This window comes from Schistocerca cancellata, chromosome 2 (assembly GCF_023864275.1).
Source record: "Schistocerca cancellata isolate TAMUIC-IGC-003103 chromosome 2, iqSchCanc2.1, whole genome shotgun sequence".
NCBI classification, from domain to species: Eukaryota; Metazoa; Arthropoda; class Insecta; order Orthoptera; family Acrididae; genus Schistocerca; species Schistocerca cancellata.
This window is the reverse complement of record NC_064627.1, coordinates 636,295,733-636,318,778: the sequence shown is the minus strand read 5'-3', so window position 1 is coordinate 636,318,778 and position 23,046 is coordinate 636,295,733. Positions and strand designations below refer to the sequence as shown.

The following is a 23,046-nucleotide window of genomic DNA, read 5'->3' as shown; positions in this document are numbered from 1 at the left end:
AAGTTGAAACGTATTGTAAATGGTGCTCTGGAGAAGTATCTGCCGAATAAGCGGATAAAGGACGGGAAAGACCCACCATTGTTTATTAACAAAATCTGGAAAATGCCGAGGGAGCAAAGACTGTTGCACTCGGTCCAACGGGGAAAGTGTATAAGACGATAGGCAAAAGGTGCGCTTCAGTCCGGAACCGCGCGACTGATACGGTCGCAGGTTCGAATCCTGCCTCCGGCATGGATGTGTGTGATGTCCTTAGGTTAGTTAGGTTTAAGTAGTTCTAAGTTCTAGGGGACTAATGACCTCAGATGTTAAGTCCCATAGTGCTCGGAGCCATTTTGCAAAAGGTGCAAACATTGGCGCGTCTGTAAAAAGACCGACGCACGAAGCATACAGACAACTGCCACTGTCATACCTTAGCAAAAGTTCTGCCCAAGAACCCGCGAAAATTCTGATCCTACTTAAAAGGCTTCTATCCAGTCACCCGCTGACCAACATGTTGTGCCAATAGAAGAGAGCAAAAGGAAAGCTGAAGTTTTAAATTTCACGTTCAAAAAATCGTTCACACAGGAGGATCGTAGAAACATACCATCGTTAGAGTATTTCACAGACTCCCGTATGGAGGACACAGTAATAGACATCCCTAGCGTAGAGAAGCAACTAAAAGGGTTCAAAAAAGTAAATCGCCAGGTCCGTATGGACTGCCAGTTTGGTTTTACTCCTTATTTAGGTTGTATTTATTGTGAATCTCTCACCCAGCGCAAAGTCCCAAGCGCTGGAAAAAAGCTCAAATATAATAGTTGAAATAAAGTTCAATAAATGTCCAAATACAATGAATTTCGTTGAGATGGAAAACTTTTGTCCACAAAGCAGCAAGGATTTAGAAAGCATTGCTCGTGTGAAACTCAGCTTGCCCTTTTCTCACATAACATCATGCAAACCATCGATCAACGGCAACAGACATACTTCATAATCGTAGATTTTCGGAAAACGTTTGACACTGTGCCCCACTGCAGACTGTTAACAAAGATACGAGCATACGGAGTAGATTCCCAGACATGTGAGTGACAGGAAGACTTCTTAAGTAACAAAACCCATTACATTGTCCTCGACGACAAGTGTTCATCAGAGACAAGAATGTCGTCAGGAAGGCTCCAAGAAAGGACCGTTCTTATCTATATACATAAATGATCTGACGGACAGGGTGAGAAGCAATCTACGGCTGTTGACTGATGATGGTGTAGAGTACGGAAAGGTGTCGTCTTTTAATGAGTGGTGGAGGATACAATTCAAGTTGGTGGCAGCTAGTTCTGAATGTAGAAAAAAAAATAAGTTAATGCAGATGAGTAGGAAAAACAATCGGATAGTGTTTGAATAAAACATTCGTAGTGTGCAACTTGACGTAGTCACGTGGATTAAATATCTAGGCGCAACGTTGCGAAGCGATATGAAAGGGAACGAGAACGTAAGGAATGTAGTAGGGAAAGCGAAAATTCGACTCCGGCTTATTGGGAGAAGTTTTGGAAAATGTGGTTCATCTGCAAAGGAGACCGCGTATAGAACACTTGTGCGGCCCATTCTTGAGTACTGCTCGTGTGTTTGGTATCCTCACCACGTCGGATTAAAGGAAGACATCGAAGCATCTCAGAGACGGGCTCCTAGATTTGTTATTTGTAGGTTCGATCAATAGCCAAATGTTACGGAGATGCTTTGAGAACTCAAATGGGAATCCCTGCACAGAAGGCGACGTTTTTCTCGAGAAGCACTGTTGAAAAAACCTAGAGGCCCGCCATTCGAAGGTGACTGCAGAACTATTCTACTGCCACCAACGAACATTTCGCGTAAGGATCACAAAAATAAGATAACAGAAACTGAACTCGTTCGGAGGTATATACACAGCCTTTTTTCCTTCGGTGTGTTTCGAAGTGGCACAGGAAAGGAAGCAACTAGGAGTGGTACAGGGTATCCGCCGCCACGCACCTTGCGGAGTATGTATGTAGATGTAGTTGCAAATCGCCACATCTGTTTTATCCCAGTATGGTTCAAATGTTTGACTTGTTTCTCATCTATACAACAGTAAAACCCTCTGGAAGTCAGAACTGAGCTCTCTCACCAAGTGATTTCCTACCTTTGCTCTTCTTTTCTGTGGCTTACTGCCGTTGGTTCGCCCGTTCTACGGTACATTTTCCAGCCAAAGGAGCATGTTAATCTCTTAGTTAGTTCGTTAGTTACATGTCCATAGATCATTTGAACGATTCTTTTATCGAAATGACTTGGAACGGGTCAATTTACGGGAATATATATACACAAAATTGAGCAGTAAGAATAATATGTGATGTTCGCCCATGGATTTCGAGGAGCTAGGCATTTTACCTGTGTCGTCACAATATCTATATTTGCTAATGAAGTTCGTCATTAATAATCCATCACTTAACATATTACTATCTTTAGTCCTTCTAATGCAGCGACATTTTTTCCTCTAGTGGTGTACGTATGTACATCACTCTTCCTCTCAAACTGTGGTGGATTATTAATGGCGAAGTTCATTAGCGAATGTAGATATTGTGGAGGCGCAGGTAAAATTCCTAGCTCCTCGAAGAGGTACCTTCCAGTACTTTCTTTCTACGTGATGAGTTACCCCCGACATTATGAAATGGAAATATGCAAAATGTGTCAGGAGGTTGATACGTTTGTTTCCAAGATTAGCAGTTATACGAAGAGCGAAAGTCACTGAACTTAATTATTTCAGACGCTAAGTAATATGCTTCTTCCAGTTCAGGTTTTCATCAATATGTACACCCAAAAATTTGGAGCATTCTACCCTACTTACTGACTCTTGCTCGTATGCTTCATCAATAGTTGGTATGACTATTTGTTTTACAGAAGTGAATTAAGTGTGTTTTTTTTTCAAAATTAAGTACAGCCCATTTTCAGAGAACCACTTGTAATTGTTTACAAAATATCATTCACAAACTCTTCTCTAGCTTTATCTCTGAAAGGATTTGTTGTAACACTAGTATCGTCTGAAAAAAGTACGAATTTTGCTTGTTTGTTGTTACGTGGAAGGCCATTCATATATATGAGGAATAGGAGCGGGCCCAAAATTGAACCCTGTGGGATTCCCTTAGTGATTTCTTTTTCCCCAGTCACTAAAATTTTCTAACTTCCCGCCACTAAATTATTCAGCACAACGTTTTTCATTCTTCTTGTCAAGTATGATTCAAACCAGCTGTGCACCAAGCGATCAATTGCGCAAAACTTGAATTTTTCTTAGAGAGTATCATGATCTAAACAATCAACACTTTGAAAAGATCACAAAAAATAACAAAGGGTAATTTATTATTATTTAAGGCCTGTACTATTTGATGAATGAATATAAATAGCATTCTCAGTCGAGCAACCTTTCTGGAATCCAAATTTTGATATGCTAAGTAAATTAAGTTTGTGAGTACCCTCGAGTACACTACTTTTTCGAATATTTTGGAAAAATATGTCAGTAAGGAAACTGGACGATAATTGCTTAAGTCAGTCTTATCCCTTTCCTATGAAGTGATTTAATAACTGCACATTTTAACCTGCCTGGAAAAATTCCCTGTGCCAGTAATGCATTGTTTATGTCATTAAGGACATTATTAAGCTGGAACGACTTTTCAGGAGTCTGTTTGCAATGCCGTCAACCCCTCAAGAGATTTCGTTTTTTAGAATTTTAGAATTTATTAATTTCATTGAAGGATGTTAGTACTACTTCTGGTTGCGTTAAGTTTTGTGGAATGATATTTTAATATATCCTCTTGCTTTTTCAACTTAACAATTTATTTCTATGTTTACTGATATATTTAAAAAGTAGTTGTTAAAAGCAACTGCAACTTGTGAATTATCAGTCACAACACTGTCATTTAGTTTAATTGTTATAGAATCTTGTACACTGACTGCCTGTCCTGTCTCCCGTTTGAAGATGTCCCATATAATGTTAACTCTTGGCCTATACTAAGTCTCCTTGGTGCCAGTTTCTCTATCCGTGAAACAAATTCGCTAATAAACATTATGCAATAGTAATTTACAAGTCTGGCTATGTCGTGCTTCTGGTAATGGGAAAGGTTCCCATCTACTCGCGTCTTTAGTGTAGGTGTTCCACCCTGCGCTGTCATTCTTCGGTAACTGATGTTCCCCGTGCCCCAAGTTTACAGCCTAGGGTTTAAGAGCTTAAGAAGACTGCCAAGCCATTTGCCAACTAGCAGCTAATGGGGAGCTTCCAGAGAGGCCTCTTCAGGTAGAAGCGGTGTGCTTTCCTTTCTCAAAAACTGCCGTTGTGGAACAAAATCGTATACGGTGCCTACACCAATCACTGGAAATGAACTCACATACGAATAGTATCACACACGTATGAATCATTTCGTTCCTACGATCTGCTAGAAATTAGTTATAGAAACTGATACATGAAACAAATCCCATTACATGATGACGAAGTGGTATTTTAATGTGAAAGCAAAAACAAAAAGTGCAGACGATTCGTCTCAGAGAAACAATAAGTGACGAAGGTCATACATTAGCAGAAACTGTCGAGAAGAATAACATGTTTTATCTTAAATCCATTATTCCAGAAAAAATTAGAAATTTGACTTGAGGAGGACCAAACAGAACAAATAAATTAAAGTAATTGCAGTTTATCAAATAATAATATAATAGTACGAGATATGACAGTTCTGGATTTCTTTCGAATAACCAGTGGTCAGAGCCGTAAAAGTAGTTTTCATACCGTTAAACTGAGAAGACAAAGAAGGAACATACTTCCGCGGAACATATCAGAATCACTTCCGTTTTGTTAATAGATTTGTGTTTACCATTGATGCAGATAAGCTTCAGTAACTGCTGGAATAACGTAGAAGAAAAATTTGGAAGCAGGCCTGAAAATCAGTCGCCGTAAGATGAAAATAATGTATAATTAAGTTGATCAAAAGAAAATGTGTTGCTTATAAAGCCGGAATTCACAATGAGTGCTGTTCATAGACAAGCATTTTGTGTGTCTTAAAGCATTTCCCTCAAGAATTTATACAACAGTACAAGAGAAAGGCCTGAGATATTACTACTAAGAATACTTTCCCAGTACGTCATCGAAAATAAAAATACAGATTATTAAGCAATTTCGTGAAGGCCGAGAGTAACGTTAAAAGACGTCAAACCTGAGCAAAAAATGTAAATAACTAAAATTAATGATTACTGTCAAAAGCTACAGATGACGTATTCGCCTAATTATCAGGTTACTGTCTATTAATATCGTGAGGAACAATATTAATCAAGTCACTGAAGCGACTACCACCCCAATTCTTACGTAAAAAAAATGTCTAAGAAATGAAAGGAAATTATTCACAACTCGATCTCATGGTAGTTCTGCTTAGCGATATTGATTAAATAACAAAGGAATTGTTATCATGGAACATAATCAGGTTTCTTACTGCAACTAAATTCCACTTACACATTTCAAAAAAGTATCTTATATTTTATCTGAAGTTTGGGTACACAGGAACACGTGGTCGTACTGTACAATGTTGTTGTTGTTGTTGTGGTCTTCAGTCCTGAGACTATTTTGATGCAGCTCTCCATGCTAATCTATCCTGTGCAAGCTTCTTCATCTCCCAGTACCTACTGCAACCTACATCCTTCTGAATCTGCTTAGTGTATCCATCTCTTGGTCTCCCTCTACGATTTTTACCCTCCACGCTGCCCTCCAATACTAAATTGGTGATCTCTTGATGCCTCAGAACATGTCCTACCAACCGATCCCTTCTTCTAGTCAAGTTGTGCCACAAACTTCTCTTCTCCCCAGTCCTATTCAAAACCTCCTCATTAGATACGTGATCTACCCACCTAATCTTCAACATTCTTCTGTAGCACCACATTTCGAAAGCTTCTATTCTCTTCTTGTCCAAACTATTTATTGTCCATGTTTCACTTCCATACATGGCTACACTCCATACAAATACTTTCAGAAATGACTTCCTGACACTTAAATCTATACTCGATGTTAACAAGTTTCTCTTCTTCAAAAACGCTTTCCTTGCCATTGCCAGTCTACATTTATTATCCTCTTTATTTCGACCATCATTAGTTATTTTGCTCCCCAAATAGCAAAACTCCTTTACTACTTTAAGTGTCTCATTTCCTAATCTAATTCCCTCAGCATCGCCCGACTTAATTCGACTACATTCCATTATCCTCGTTTTGCTTTTGTTGATGTTCATCTTATATCCTCCTTTCAAGACAATGTCCATTCCGTTCAACTGCTCTTCCAAGTCCTTTGCTGTCTCTGACAGAATTACAGTGTCATCAGCGAACCTCAAAGTTTTTATTTTTTCTCCCTGGATTTTAATACGTACTCCGAATTTTTCTTTTGTTTCCTTTACTGCTTGCTCAATATATAGATTGAATAACATCGGGGAGAGGCTAAAACCCTGTCTCACTCCCTTCCCGACCACTGCTTCCCTTTCACTCTTATAACTGCCATCTGGTTTCTGTACAAATTGTAAATAGCCTTTCGCTCCCTGTATTTTACCCCTGCTACCTTTAGAATTTGAAAGAGAGTATTCCAGTCAACATTGTCAAAAGCTTTCTCTAAGTCTACAATTGCTAGAAACGTAGGTTTGCCTACTCTACAATAGCCATACAAAAAACGACGCCGCGGAATGGCGAGAATAATTGAAGTACAGCAAAAAATATACAGAGTTCACTTCTGTCCGGCCTGTTTAGCAAAACTCTTCCACCAAATGTTTTATGATTTTAATTACAAAACGTATTTTAAACAGAAAAACAAAAACACAAGTTTACCACATATAACAGTACTAATATGTTTCTATCGGTATACCTTCATCTGACTCTTTAGACGGTTTTGAAGATACATGAGGGCAATTCATATATTAAGCGTTTATTTCAATAGTGGTACAAGTCCATTACCTCCACTTTTCTGTCTATAATGTTCTGAAATTAATGAGCCAAACGAACAGAAAGAAAGGTTCATCTCCAGCAACAAGCCATATGCTTGAATATTTCTGGTACCTCAATTGCAGATTTTTCAGCGCTCATTTAACTTTAGGGTTCTGTATCTCAATATGAACAAAAATGGACTTATACCACTATTGAAATAGCCCTTCATATGTATTTCATGGCTAGCATATATAACGCTGTAATGTTCATTGTGCATAAGGTTTTGAAACCGATGATAAAAATATTTTGCGATCGAGCCAGGAAATGTTTCTTTACATATTTCTAAATTGAAGTCCCCCCTCCACGTTTTTCTGTGTATGTGAAGACTGATCTCAGAAACTAGTGTAGGTATTTTGACGGTTTATTACCTGCACGCCAGAGAAGTAGACCAGCCGTAGATACTAACTGCTACCCATACGAAGCCTGGGCGAGTCGCAAATATGAAAGTGCCAATTAACAACTAAACAGAACCAGTCGAAAAGTTTTTATGTTTGTGGAAGTTGAAAACACCAGCTGGACTGACACGAAAGGAAACGGAAGAGTAAACCTAACTTAGAAAGCTATTCGTAAACTATTTAAAGTTTTCAAAATGAAGCTTACACTGAGTCTGAATAGGTAAGTTTACGAGTAGTGTATATTGTCAGTATTGATTTACACCGTTCGTCAGAAAAGTTTCGAATCTGATTTTAATCCTGGCGTAAAGCGACATCAACACAATAAGTGCGGTGCCTGCTTGAATCACTGCTGTGAACAACAGGTGTGCATTCGATCAATCAATATGAGTAGGCAGTATTAACTAGTGGACGTGCGGCCGTAGTGTGTCAACGTTGTTGTGTCCAAATCGCAATGGAGCATCATCTCTAAATCAGGCGTTCAAGACGCTGTCCAGAACGTTTTGAAGAAGAGAAAAGTGTGTACAAATATGGTCCCGCACGCTCCGGCTCTCAAAGGGAAACAACGACTCGTGACTTGACTGAAATGCAAACAGCGGACATATCTTTCCTGAAAAAAATTATTAGCGTGAAGAGACTTGGTATTATCAATGCGAATCTACCACAAAACGACGGAGTGCAGGAAGTCACATTAAGGGTCAGTTTCACATGGTTGTATGAACGTAGTGAGGGGATAATGTGCATAGCACCTAAAGCATAAAAACCACCATACAAACTTTTCTCTATTTTTTTATTCATCCAATCTCGAAACCTTTTGGAAAGATGGTGTACCGCAGTGTGATGTTTAATGCAAAAACCATGTAAAAAGTGATGATTCCTTAGCATGTCACGGAGAGATGAATGTTGGTGATTACCAGAGGAGGAAGGAAAACAAACAAAAAATAAGCGAACAGACTAAAAGACGTAATTACGGATGCATGGACCGAGGACATTCTTTTTTGATTTCGGAGAATAATGAGTGAGTGAAAAGAAGCGTCTCTGTCTTCACAGTACAATGTATTTCAGACACGCATACATGCCTGGCGGAACAGGCACTGTCACTGATGATTACAGCTGTGGTAAACATTACGAAATAGATCCGCATTCTGCGATTATGCCTTGACGTCAGTTGTTTGCGACAATGAAAATTTGTGTTTGACCGGGACTCGAACCCGGATTTCCTTCTTGCTGTGAGCGCTTGCCTTAGCCACTTCGGCTATCCGAGAACGGTCCTGGAGGCGTACTCGTACAGCCGATGTGGCTAGGGTGACTGTTTGCGATAAACGGGAAATCCGGTTTCGGATCCCGGTCTGACACAAATTTTCATGTGTGGCCAACAGCTGACGTCAAGGCATAGTCACAGAATGCGGATCTATTTCGAAATGCAATTGCTCTGTAACGAGCAACCAGTGAGCACGGGTTCCTTGTACCAACATACTCTGTAATATCCCTGAACAACATCTGGAATTTTGTCGGTATAATGCGGTTTCACCCTGTACATAGTGGACAGCAGTGGCCCTATCACATAATACCATGAGGTACGCCAGACAGTACCTTCGCTTCTCACGATGTCTCCCCGTTAAGAAGAACGACGTACTAGGTTCCACTCGCAAGAAAATCTTCAATATACTCGCATATCTGTTCGGATATTTTGTACGGATTTTTTGTTGTGCTATACGAGTAGTTTGGCTGATCTGGAGTATGTTTTGATGCCAAATATGCACATGTTTTTTAAAAAATGTGTGAAATCGTATGGGACTTAACTGTTAAGGTCATCAGTCCCTAACCTTATACACTACTTAACCTAAGTTATCCTAAGGACAAATACATACACCCATGCCCGAGGGAGGACTCGAACCTCCGCCGGTACCAGTCACACAGTCCAGACTGCAGCGCCTGAGATCGCTCGGCTAATCCCGCGCGGCACATGTTTTAAAAGTTTCATGTTGTTTAGAGTATGTCGTGGCACAAATAATATTTGTGTTCTGTAATATTTGTTTATGTTAGTAGTGTGCTTCACTTTATGGCCCGCACAACAGTGTAAGGTAGTAAGAAGTCCTTGTGAGCATAAAAAAATTTCTCATTGTGAAGGCTGCGATAACGGCCGCGACTCTTGGCCCCTGTGGATGATCACCCACCCCATAATCAGAGCGCTGTCCCCGGTGACGCGCCGCCGCTGCTTACAGAACTAATGGCCAGGAAGAACCCCCCACCCGCTGTGCAGAGCGGTGGTTGTGCTTGGCCACGCCCTCTGCCTCCTCCGCAGCCTTCTCATGGCCCCCTGCGACGCGGCAGTACGCAGCCAGCACTCATATACCACCCTGCTGAAGGCGCTGCTCGCAGCGGTCGGCCCACTAAACTACACGCCCTGCTCAGAGTTGTTCTCTCTTGTTTCCAGAACTCTGCAATGCGGCTACCAAGATCCAGGCGCAGTTCAGAGGTCACATGGCCCGGAAGACAACTCCAAAGGAGAAAACCGCTGAGGACCTCAGCAAGGAGATGGAGAAACTAGACGCCAAGGTACGTGTTTCACCACTATGTCCACCGCGCCAGACTAAAACACGGATCAATACGCTGCGTCTTTGTGCGTCTACTAGTCCGTAACAAGTAGTTTCGTTACATATGCGAGTGCAGACTGTAAAAAAAAAAAAAAAAAAAAAAAAAAAAAAAAAAAAAAAAAAATTACTTATTTCATTTCTTGGTCAGTGATACAGTTCTAAAGAAATTTTCTAATCGTTTAGTAGAGTCCCTACAGTTTTGGTTCCTTTTGGGAAACTAAGTTTGTAGAAAATCTATTTTCACTTAAACTGAAGGATGTAACAGAAATATTTGTCTATCCTTGTACTAGCTGGTTACAGGGACTTCGGCTGTCAAGTCTGAAATGGAAATTAACACCTGCAACCGTCGCTTTTGCATTTCATTTATTTATGCAACCAGTTTCGGTGTTCCTTTACACCAGCTTCGGACCCCTTGACCACCGTAAATTGGAAGGTTCAAAATGGCTCTGAGCACTATGGGACTTAACTTCTGAGGTCATCAGTCCCCTAGAACTTAGAACTACTTAAACCTAACTAACCTAAGGACATCATACACATCCATGCCCGAGGCAGGATTCGAACCTGCGACCGTAGCGGTCGCGCGGCTCCAGACTGTAGCGCCTAGAACCGCTCGCCCACTCGGGCCGGCGAATTTGGAAGGAATCCAATCTCGTGTGCAATCATAACAGGAGCCAATATTAAATAATCGATGTCCGTAGATCTCTGGTTTGCAAGACACTACCCCTTCGATTATTAACTGATGACTGTCAGGAGGACAGGCTCCTGTTATGATTGCACACGAGACTGGATTCCTCCCAGTTTACGTTGGGCAAGGGCCTGAAGATGGTGTAATGAAACACTGAAACCGGTTTCGCAAATAAATTGAAGGCATAAGAGACGACTGTAGGTGCTTTAATTTTCATTTCGAAACGGAAAGTGTCAAACACGAGCACTCTGACCGAACACTACGGAACTGATGCTCGATATGTTGTCTACAAAGACAACTTATTTTCAGTACAGAAAAGAGCCATTTCTACAGATGGAGAATGACGTGAGCACATCACTGTGTGTGTCTAACATTATTGGAACTTTACAGGTGAAGATTGCAACACAACTTTCCGGGAGACCGGCGCATGCAACTTACCTTTCGGACTTTCAGAAAGGTCGGTTCATTGTCATAAAATGCATGGGAGCATCACAATGACAGATTCGCAGGCAGTTGGCCGTTGTACAATGACTGCAGAACGGGTGTTGACAAGAAGGACCCAGGACAACTGTGTGGCAAGAAAACAGGCCTATACCACGAGAAGATCGTAGAATTTTTTGACTGGCTCTGTGAACTGATGATTTATATTCTCTAAACTCAGGTAGGGTTCACAGAGAGTCATCACGAAGCGTCGGGAAAATACTAGTGGAAGTTCGACTGATATCTTGGGCTGTGATGCGTAGTTTACCGTTGAGACTGTTAAACAGACAACAGACGTTCCCATAATATAGAGCCAGGGTCAACTGGGACATTGATTGGCATTCTGTGGTATTCAGCGATAACTCTCGATTCTCTTTCTGGTGGTCGATTCGATACCAATGTGTCCATAGACTGCCCAGTGAAAGGTTGTGAGCAGCTCGGTCGAACCTTTCCAACTACTAGAATCATGGTGCAGATTGCTACTGGACTGGTAACTGTTGAAGGGAGGTTGACGCTCGCCATTATGTGGCTGGAATGATACAGTCCTGCTGTCATGGTACAAACTGGCATATTCCAGAAAGATAATGCAAGACTCCACAATGCAGTTCAGACGAAAATCGACTTGAGGAACGGGCGAATTCTTAAGCTGCCCCCTGTTCCTCTGATTTGTCAACCATAGATCATGACTCGGATGTAAAGGGAATACGTATATTTTAATTATTTTAATAAATACAGCAACCAGCCCCTTTTAATGTTCTTTTGTTTACACCAGTAGGTATTTCGGGCTTTCACTCATCTTCATTTTGCTTAATACATATTTGAATCTTGTGTAAATACATCGTCATCACTTTGAATGCTGCTGCTGGCCTGTGCAAAATTAACAATACCTTTTTTTAACAACTACAATTCGCGAGTTGTTATTTACGATACGTTACTGGTTAGGTGAAGACATAGAAAATTACCGGCCAATTTCCCTGCTGCCACCATTTTCAAAAATAATATAAGCAACTATGAAAGACAGATTAATGAATTACCTGAAGAAATACAATCTTTTCAGCGAATCACAGTTTGGTTTCCGAGGTGGCAAAAATACGGTGTCAGCCATAGTATAATTTACAAAAGCTGTACTTGATGCTTTTGACAAAGATGAGTGTGTCACAGGCATATTTTTGGGTCTTCCTAAGGCCTTTGATGCAGTCGACCACAAGATTCTATTAAATAAATTAGAAGCATAAGGAATAAGAGGGGTAATTAATGACTGGTTTCGATCATACCTAGCAGACAGGGTACAAAGAGCAGAGATAACACACACTTCAAATAGATCTAAACATTTAGTAAAACACTTATCAGAACCATATCAGCGCACACTCGGCTGCAGAGTGAAAATCCCATTCTGGAAACATCCCCCAGGCTGTGGCTAAGCCATGTCTCCGCAATATACTTTCTTTCAGGAGTGCTAGTTCTGCAGGTTCGCGGGAGAGCTTCTATAAAGTTTGGAAGGTAGGAGACGAGGCAGTGGCAGAAGTAAATCTGTGACGACGGGGTGTGAGTCGTGCTTGGGTAGCTCAGATGGTAGAATACTTGCCCGCGAAAGGCAAAGGTCCCGACTTCGAGTCTCGGTCCGGTACACAGTTTTAATATGCCAGGAAGTTTAAGAACCAAAATACATTAATATAGGGGTTCCACAAGGTAGCATATTAGGACCAATACTATTCCTGATATACATCAATGACTTTCCGAGTAGTGTTACTCATGGTGAAAAACTTCTCTTCGCTAATGACAGCAATATTATAGTCACTGAGAAAACAAGAGAACTCCTTGCACAGAAAGCAAAGCAAACGAAGCTCTCAAGGAAGTTTACAATTGGTCAATAAGCAATAAAGTGACATTGATCATTAAAAAAATTACTTTGTAAATTATAGATTGCAGTGACCAGTCGTCCTTTTTAAATTTTTTTGTGCAGATCTATATTTCGGCTAGAAGCTAGCCGAAATCTAGATCTGCACAATAAAATTTAAAAAGGACGACTGATCGCTGCAATCTAGAAGCTAGCCGAAATCTAGATGTGCACAATAAAATTTAATAAGGACGACTGATCGCTGCAATCTATAATTTACAAGTCAATATAACAGTCGCTGAGTGTAACAGCTTTCTGAATAGAAGGTAACTTGATGGAGAAAATTAATGCCATGAAGATAGAGTGCGTAACAACTGCTAAATTTCTAGGAATGAATACTGATTCTCAGTTGAAGTGGTGTGAACACACAAAGGTACTTGCAAACAGAATGTCATCAGCATGTTATGCCCTCAGAGTTCTATCATCAGTGTGTAACATGCAGTGTCTTTTAGTTACATACTATTCATATGTACACTCAGTTCTTAGCTATGGCACTCTTTTTTGGAGAACAAATGCGCAAAATATGATTTTCAGAAAAGAGCCATAAGAATAATAACCAGAAATAGTAGTCTAGCTCATTGTAAAGATCTGTTCAAAACACTGGGGATTTTAACTGCTCTTTGTGAATACATTTACCAGTCAGTTGTACACATCAAAAATAACATTGGTAATTACTGCACTAATAGCTCTGTCCATGACCATGGAACAAGAGCTAGACTCAACTTACATTTACCAAGAAAAAATAGACATAAAACTCAAAACAGCATTTTCTACCAAGGAATAGAACTGTACAAAAATTACAAAACGAGATTAAAGAAATTGCAAAAATAGACTTATTTAAAAAGTCAGCTAAAAGGTACCTGTTATGCAATATATTTGATACATTGAAGGATTATTTAGACAAAACAGAGTAGGGGTTTGTTTAAAAAAAGTTATACAAATAAATAATAATAATGATTATAAAACATGCAGCATTCCACACAACACCTTCACACTGTGTTTCTTTCCTTCCTTTTTCCTTTTCTGGACAAACTTACCCCCAAGCTATGAGTAGCACAATACTAACACCTCTTCCTCTTTCTGAGCTCAACATTCTATACCAGGAGTATATCAATGATTGTCTCTAACTACAAGTCTGTGTGTATGTGTATACAAATTAGTTTATTTTAAATTGGTCTAGGCTTGTATATACTTTGACATGTCCTATATCCTTGTGAAAAGAGATCTATGGATGAACAAAGCTGCCGCTACTACTACTACTACTACTACTACTACTACTACCACTACTACTACTTCTTCTTACTCCGCCTGTTGTTATTCCAATTTTTACCTTTGTAGATGTGAAACAAACACTTTCTCATTTGTATGTTGCCCGAAAACGCGCAGTATCCTCCACGTTGCCGACTGACATCTTCGTTTGCATCGGAAAATTATATCTATGGTCAAAGCTTTATTTTACTTACATGTTAAACAATTTCAGTTTTTCACTTTTTAGTCGTACAGAAGTTTACACTAGAATAGTACTTTCAGAGCACGTAAATGAAATATAATTTTGAGAACAGATATAATTTTCCGACGTTAACAAAGATGTTAGTCAGCGACATGGCGGCTACTGGGCTGTTTATGTGGAAGATACTAGTAAAAAACTTTTTGTGACACATCTGTGACCGCGAAAATCAGAACAACAAGCAGAGTATAAAGTGAGAACACCTAACCAATAATATCTCGTAAATATATAACTCGCGAAGAGTAGTAGCTAAACAAAATTATTAATTTTGCACAGGCCAGCTGTAGCACCCAAACTGCTCTCAATGATTTAACGACGTACTTAATGAAGATTCAAATGTGTTACGCCAACTGAATAACATCTTCGTACTTAATGCAGCTAATGCCAATAACATTCGGCAGTTATGAATAAATTTCACAAGTTTAGTACCGGTGCAAGATAGTCATCAACGTCTGTTTCTTCAAACACTGTTAAAAATAGGTCTAAGAATTACAAGCTTCTACGGGCAAAATGATGATCCTAATACTAACACTGAATACGTTTGTCTCCTTGAAACCCTGTGACGGTAATCTAAGTAAAAATTGCGAGAGATAGGGTCGTAGTAAGACATGTGGAAGTTTGGGTTGGTCCTTGAAGTGTGCTCGGATGGCCGAAGTGGCCAAAGCGACCACTCGCTACAAGCGGGAAATCCGGCTTCGGATCGTGGTCCGGCACAAATTTTTCGTTTGCCACCAGTACGTAATATTTTGAAACCTAGAACAGCTAGTGTAAAAAAAGTTCCGCAATTGTGGATAAAATAATAAAAAACCGACTGGTTGCTGTATTTTTCAAAATAATGCCATCCATAGTCACGGAGCTCAACAGCAAGTAAAATGGATAAATTATTGTATACTTTCATACCAGCCTCCAACCATCAATCTCCATCAACGTTTCAGTCATGACAAGAGACTGACGATGACATTTAGGGGCTGTTGGATTCACCGCCATAAGGAATACAAGATTCTGTTCGTTCCCGCAGAAGTCACATCTCATACTGATGATGATAATGGAGATCAGTTGAGACTCAAATGAAAGTTTAATCATTTAATACGCTTTAGGTGATGATGATCTCCACGACGTTTGATAAAATCGGATTAGTGCTTCACGATGTATCACTTCCGCCATCGTATTTCCAGCCATTTAACTTGTAACTTACTATCCAGACGGTAAGATAGTTGGTATTATCAAAATTTCGACTTTTTATTTGTACATTGTTTCGTAGAATGATACTTTGATACTTTTTGCATTTAATACATGAAACTCAATTTCATTTCTATGTGTAAAATAGAAATTTACGAAAAAATAGAACATTAAGACTAAGAAGTAAGATATATGTACAGACTGAAGCGACGAATGAAAATTTGTACCAAGTCCAGGTTTCAAACCCAGGTCTGCTGCTCACTAGGCAGATGCCCTAACCACTACGCCACCCTGGGACAGTGGCCTTTAGCGATACTTTTTAGTGTAGGCAAAAAAAAGTAGCAAAATGAGCGTGGGTAGGAAAAAATTGGCTGTCCTCAGCACGTCTTTATGACTCCGCAGGTGTGCTGTGCAGATGAGTCTACTCATACGTTTCCACGCTTTAACAAGAATTAATCCCATTTCTTACTCTACTTCGTATGTTATGGAAGTTTGATACTATTTAGACCGCTTCTGGTTTCAGCAAAATAATGGTTTCATCGACTTCACCAGTCAATGAAATGAAATATTACGGAGAGAATTCTTGCAGTGGCGGCATCAGACAGTTGAGCCAGTCAGAGTAATGAAATGAGTTACTCACATTTGATATTTACCTAAAAATTAATTAAAGTCGCTGTCGAAGGCCTACAAGGTCTCCCAAGCTGCTGTGGCTGTAGAAGAGAGTTAATTAACAAGCCGCAAGAGGCTTACACAACCCCCTTTAGAGATGAAGCAAGGGATGAAAACGCTCAATTTTCTTGTGAGAGGAATCGCTTAATGTTGCTTAGCTGAAATCTTGGCAAGAGATGAAAGTCGGTTAAATATCCAATTGCAACTATTTAAATTAATTTGCAATAAGAAATACCTGACAGTGATTGGTTAAATTCACTGGAAAGTGACGAAATTGACACAATCTCCATGTACTGAAGTGAAAGTGTACAACATAATTAGACGAGATAATCCACCCTTACACACGATGACGCTGTCTACGACTGCGACAAGATCAGTTCATGCGCGCTGAGATGCTGTCCTTGCCGACTCTCAAGTTTGGTCTATTGTTGTTGTTGTTAGTGTTGTTGATGTAATCTTGACTCCGAAGACGATGCACCCCTTCAAGATAGTCTATCCTGTTCAATCCTCCTCGTCTCTATGAAACTATCCCGTCTCCGACCATCCTGATTTAGGTTTTCCGTGATTTCCCTAAATCGCTTCAGGCAAATGCCGGGATGGTTCCTTTGAAAGGGCACGGCCGATTTCCTTCCCCATCCTTCCCTCACCCGAGCTTGCGCTCCGTCTCTAATGACCTCGTTGTCGACGGGACGTTAAACACTAATCTCCTCCTCCTCCTCTATGAAACTACTGCAACCTACTTTCCTTTAAACGTGCTTCCTGCACTAAACTATCTACCAGCCGCTCTTCTCTCCAACCTATCTATCAATCTATCTATTTAGTCTTCAATATTCTTCTGTAGTACCACATTTTAAAAGTTTATATTCCCTTCTTATCTTTACTGTTTATCGTCTATTTTCCAGAAAAGATTTCCTAACACTTAAACTTATATTCTGGGTTAACAATTTGTCTTTTTAAGAATGCTTTTTTCGCTATTGCCAGTATGCACTTTATTTCCTCCCTACTTTTTCATGATCAATTATTCTGCTGCCCAAGTAGCTCATCTGCTACATCCATTAAGTCGTTTCCTAATCTAATTTCCTCAGCATCACCTGATTCCATTATATAAAATTCCATTGCCTTTTTTACTTTTTTTGTTATCTTATAAACTGTTTACAAGAGGTTATCCATTCCGTCTTACGAGCCCTTTGCTGCTCTTATAGAATTACAATCTCGTCGTCAAACCTCAATGTTTTCATTTCTTCTCCGTAGGTTTTAATTCACTTTCCAAATTTCGCCTTGGTTTCCGCTACTGCTTGTTCAATGTAAAGGTTGAACAACATCGCAGATAGGCTATATCCCTGTCTCACATCCTTGTCAGCTGCGCGGGGTAACCGCGCCGTCTGGGGCGTCTTGTCACGGTCCGCGCGGCTACCCCCGTCGGAGGTTCGAGCCCTCCCTCGGGCATGGGTGTGTGTGTTGTCCATAGCGTAAGTTAGTTAAGTTAGATCAAGTAGTGTGTAAGCTGATAGACCAATGACCTCAGCAATTTGGTCCTATAAGACCTTAGCACAAATTTCAAAAAATGGCTCTGAGCACTATGGGACTTAACATCTGAGGTCATCAGTCCCCTAGAACTTAGAACTTCTTAAACCTAACTAACATAAGGAAATCACACACATCCATGCCCGAGGCAGGATTCGAACTTGCGACCGTAGCAGTCTCGCGGTTCCGGACTGAAGCGGCTAGAACCGCACGGCCACCGCGGCCGACACAAATTTCAAATTTCTCACTCCCTTGTCAACTACTGTTTCTCTATCACCTCCCTCGACAGTTATAACTGCAGCCTTGTTTCTCTACAAGTTGTATATAACCCTTCGTTCCCTCTATTTTATCCCTGCTACCTTCAGAATATCGAAGTGTGTATGCCAGTCAACATTGTCGAAAGCTATATAAAAATCTACAAATGCTATAAATAGAGGTTTGCCTTTCTTCAATCTATCTCCTAAGATAAGTCGTTGTGTCAATGCTGCCTCGCGTTTTCCTACATTTCTCCCTAACCCAAACTGATTTTCTCAGAGTTCGGCTTCTACAGGTTCTTCCAGTCTTCTGTAAATAACTGGCGTCAATACTTTGAAACCATGTCTTACAAAACTGGTGTCACGGGAATATTCGCACCCGCGAACGCCTATCTTCTTTGGAATTACTGGTCCAGTCTATAAATCATTAAATACAGCCCTAGTGCGGATCTATACCTCTGGCTGTTGTTCAAGTCTACCTTCCTTTATCTATGCAACGTTTTACTGACAGTAGACTGCCTATAAGTTTATGACAGTTATGAAATTTGTTATATTAACGACGAGCATTATAATAGTTAATATGACCTAGCCAGTCGTTTTAATGGAAATTTCGTGGTGTCCTAATTCTAGTATTTCAGCTATGTGCGGGATCATCGCATAGCCAGAAGTATTAATATTTCTACTACTTGTGCGAGCTCATCTATGTAGTAGTGGTGCTTCAGAGGTGTTACCTGTGGCATTTTCACCGCATTATACAGATTGGTGCATGAGACTTTTCGAAGTAAAACTGTGTTCCTAAACAGTATTCAACAATTCGTCTACTACATAGGTCTATAGTTTATGGCAAAATAGTGTGTATAAAATAACACTACATTCATTTACGAATGTTTATTGGAACGACACGATTCGACAACATGCTGCCGTCACCAGATGCATACAATTATATGTAGAAACGAACTTTGTTCAAGTCCATAAAAACTGATTTATAAATTATCTCGTAAAGAAAAAAATACTGAACAGACCAATAAATACTAAACAGTTATACTGTGGAATGTATGTAACGACATAAATATGATTATATAAAAAAAGTCTGTATTCTTAGTCTATACGCTTCCATAGAAATTGAAATAAGTTTTAACAGATAACTATCTTTGGAATGGAAACTACTGTACGTGAAAGCATGAAGTGATGTGGTGTTTGTTCTTGTGCTCTGTGTCCCATACAAGGCTGTATTCGACAAAAAGACGTAAATAAAAACATCACCGACATTGAAACTTAATGACAGATTAAAACTGTGTACAGGACCGACACTCGAACACAGGACCTTTGCGTTTCGTGGGCAAGTGCTCTACCCACTGAGCCAACCAAGCAGGAACTGCCCTCACAGCTTCACTGCCGCCAGTACCTCATTCTAGAATCACCGACATTATTCAAACATACGAAACATATAATGGTGCACACTAAAATATATAAATCTTTCTGGACAGGGACGATTTTCGGTACGTAAACTCACTGTCACATCCACGAAATGGATCTCATGACGCTCCTAAGGAATGTGCAAGAAAAGCACCTTAGGAGGGCAGCGTACTGCCGAAATGCGTCTTGCTAATAAATATTGCTAAATAAAAGTGATTGGGGCTGAAAATTTATAAAATAATTTTTGTAATTGACAAATTCCATACAGCATGGATGAATACAAATTTACTTCAGTATGAAAGTTTTTTAAAAAAAGTCACTTCGTTTTTCCAACACAGTAGTGACCCCTCACCTTAGGCATTGAAATTAACTTCGAAGGAGGAGTTTACGCCCTGACTACTCGTAGTCAGACTCGATCCTCGTTGTAGATCCATCCAACAGATTAGACACGAAATTACAAGTTTCGACACAGGCCACACCACGCACGCTACAATTAAGGCCTTCTGTTCTGAGGGGAAAATTAAATCCATGCGTACAAAACTCGGAGAAAAAGCCTTTATTACTGTTTAAAAATGAATTCATCTCAAAATAAGATAAAATAGCCTTCTTCTTCTTCTTCTTCGCGGATGGATCACTTAGGACCACGCGTAATCAACATTTATTGCCCTTCCTTTTCGCCAAGTATTCCTTCATAAACAACGAATGGGCTAGCTTTCGTTGCGTAGACCGCGTATGTCGGTTAGTTTTTCTCTCTTCTTCCTCAAAACCCCGTATGTTTGTGATTTTTCTGATTTAATTTCTATCGTGTAGATTTGGAGACCCTAATTCTCTCAGGCCTTTTTCTGTCTGTTTGTACCAGTTCGGTCTTGTAGTTTTCTTCTTTAAAAATGTATGGATTTTGTGCGTTAACCTGTTTGAGTCCATTCTTTCTAAATGCCCCATGAATTGGATTCTTCTCATGCGCATTGTGTCTGTTATTTTGGAGATATTTTTATATATTTATGGATTGAGCTTTGGATAATGCACACCATCATCTTAGTCCTAGGATTTTCCTCATTATTTTACGTTCTTTCACTTCTGATTCCTCTTTTAGTGTTCTGTGTTGAAGGTTCAGTGTCTCAGATGCGTAGAGAGCTTCGGGTTTAATTACTGTTGTGTAGTGTCGTATTTTGCAGTTCCACGAGAGACTCTTTTCGTTGTAAATGTTTTTTGTTAATTGAAACGCCGTCTCCATTTTCTGGACTCTTGATCTATCAGATTTCTTTTCATTACAATTTTCTGCAATCCATTCACCTAAATATTTAAATTCTTTTACTCGAGATATATAGTTATTACCAATTTTGAGATCAGAAGGTGCATCTTTGATGTCAGTCATAAATTTTGTTTTTTCAAATGAAATTTGTAATCCTATTTTAGCTGCCTGCTCTTGTAATATTTCTAGCTGTTTCTGTGCATCGGTAATGTCTTGTGCGGTCAGTGCCATGTCATCAGCAAATGCTAAACAGTGTAATTCTATGCCCTTACGTCTTGGTCCCAGTCTGTGTGCTGGTGCACCTGCTTTTCTCCATTCTCTAACAACTTTTTCAAGAGCACAACTGAAGAGCACTGGGGACAGTACATCCCCTTGTCGTACTCCTGTGTCTATTTCAAATTCTGTACTCACTTCTCCCATAAATTTTACTTTGGATTTGGTCTCCGTGAGTGTTTCTTTGCGATGTTTGTTGTCTTTTAATCTAGTCCAAATTCTGCTAATACTTCAAAAAGGGATTCTCGGTCTATACTGTCATATGCTTTTTTAAAGTCGACAGACGTGATGACATAACTATTGTTTGAAGTACTATGAAAATATTTCATTGAGTTTTTCAAGTTAAGGATTTGTTCTACACATGATCGACTTTTTCTGAATCCACCTTGGTATTCGCCTAGTTTTGAATCCAGGTGATGTTCTGCTCGGTTTAATAGGGCTTTAGACAGAATTTTGTATGTTATTGACAATAAAGAGATTCCACGATAGTTGTTGGGGTCTGTTTTACTTCCTTTTTTGTACGGAGGGTGTATGATTGCTGTCTTCCAATCTGTGGGAATTTTTTCAGTTTTCCAGATTTCATGTATAATTTCTTTGAGTTTTGCAATAAGATTTTCTCTTGCATTTTTTCATAATTCTGCGATGATTTGGTCTTCTCCTGATGCTTTGTTATTTTTCAGTGACTGAATTATCTCTTTAATCTCCTGTAAACTTGGTGGCTTTGAGTCTGGGTTTTGTTGTGTGTGATGGAACTCAAATTTTTCTGCAGGCTTTTCACAATTCAGTAATTTAGAAAAGTATTTTGCAAGAATTTCACAGTTTTCGGTGTTGGTATGGTCAATTTCTCCATGTTTATTTTTGAATTGGAGTGATGGAGGAGAGTACTTTGTTAATTTTTGTTTGAATACTCTGTAGAAATTTCGGGAATTGTTTTTCTTGAAATCATTTTCTATGTCTTCCAGTTTTTTGTCTTCCTGTTGTTTATGGACTGTTCGTATTGCTTTTGTGATTGTTTTCCTGGTATCTTTGAGATCTTCCAGGGTTTTTTGATTTTTGTTGCACAACCAATTTTGCCACGTCTGTTGTCTGAGATTTATCAGTTGGTCACACTCATCTGTCCACCATGGGTGCTTAAGTGTTCTTGTTTGCGGTGCTACAGTTTCAGCTGCTTTTAAAAGTCCTGCTTGCAGTTGTTGCCAATTTTGTGGTTTTAAATTTTGTGTTTCTTTTGTAAATTGTTCATTACCATTTACCTTTTGTATATCATATTTACGGTGTAGAGATTTCTTAGAGAATTTTCTTTTTTCTGGAATGACATCTAGGGAGAATTTTGTTGGGTAATGGTCGGATTCTAGATCTAGTCCATTAAGGACTTAAGTTTCATGATTTCTACTGTATTTACGCGGGAGATCATTACATGGTCCAACTGATATTCCCCTAGTAATGGATTAGGTGAGATCCAAGTTCTCGTTTTCGAGTCTCTTTTCTTGAAAAATGTTGATTTGAAAAATGGGTCGTGGTTTTTGCAGATTTCAATGAGTCGCATGCCATTCCGGTTGGTCTGTGTACGCCCTGACCATTTACCTACCCAATATCGATATTTCTTTTCTTTACCGATTTGTGCATTGAAATCGCCCATAAGGATTCTGACATGGTTATTTGGGATTTTTTTGGAGAATATTATCTACTTGGTTACAGAATTCTTCTACTTCTTCTACTTTGTTTTTGTTAGTGATGTTAGTTGGTGCATGTCCGTTGATTAGGGTGTATATCTTATTAGCTGATCTTATTGTCATCATGGAGAGCCGACCCGAGTAAGATTTTTAAAGTCGAGACTGAATCAAGTTAAAAAAAATGGCTCTGAGCACTATGGGACTCAACATCTTAGGTCATAAGTCCCCTAGAACTTAGAACTACTTAAACGTAACTAACCTATGGACATCACACAC

At 39.6% G+C, this 23,046-nt stretch overlaps 1 protein-coding gene across 2 annotated transcripts in view; it reads left to right on the top strand.

Moving 5' to 3' along the window:
- The window catches only part of LOC126162306 (neuromodulin), a 942,653-nt gene that overhangs the window by 869,496 nt on the left and 50,111 nt on the right, over nucleotides 1-23,046 (top strand). For both annotated transcript variants that reach the window (XM_049918728.1, XM_049918729.1), the window contains one exon: nucleotides 9,802-9,923. In XM_049918728.1, the coding sequence (XP_049774685.1) occupies nucleotides 9,802-9,923 (122 nt within the window). The remainder of the gene's footprint in view (nucleotides 1-9,801; nucleotides 9,924-23,046) is intronic.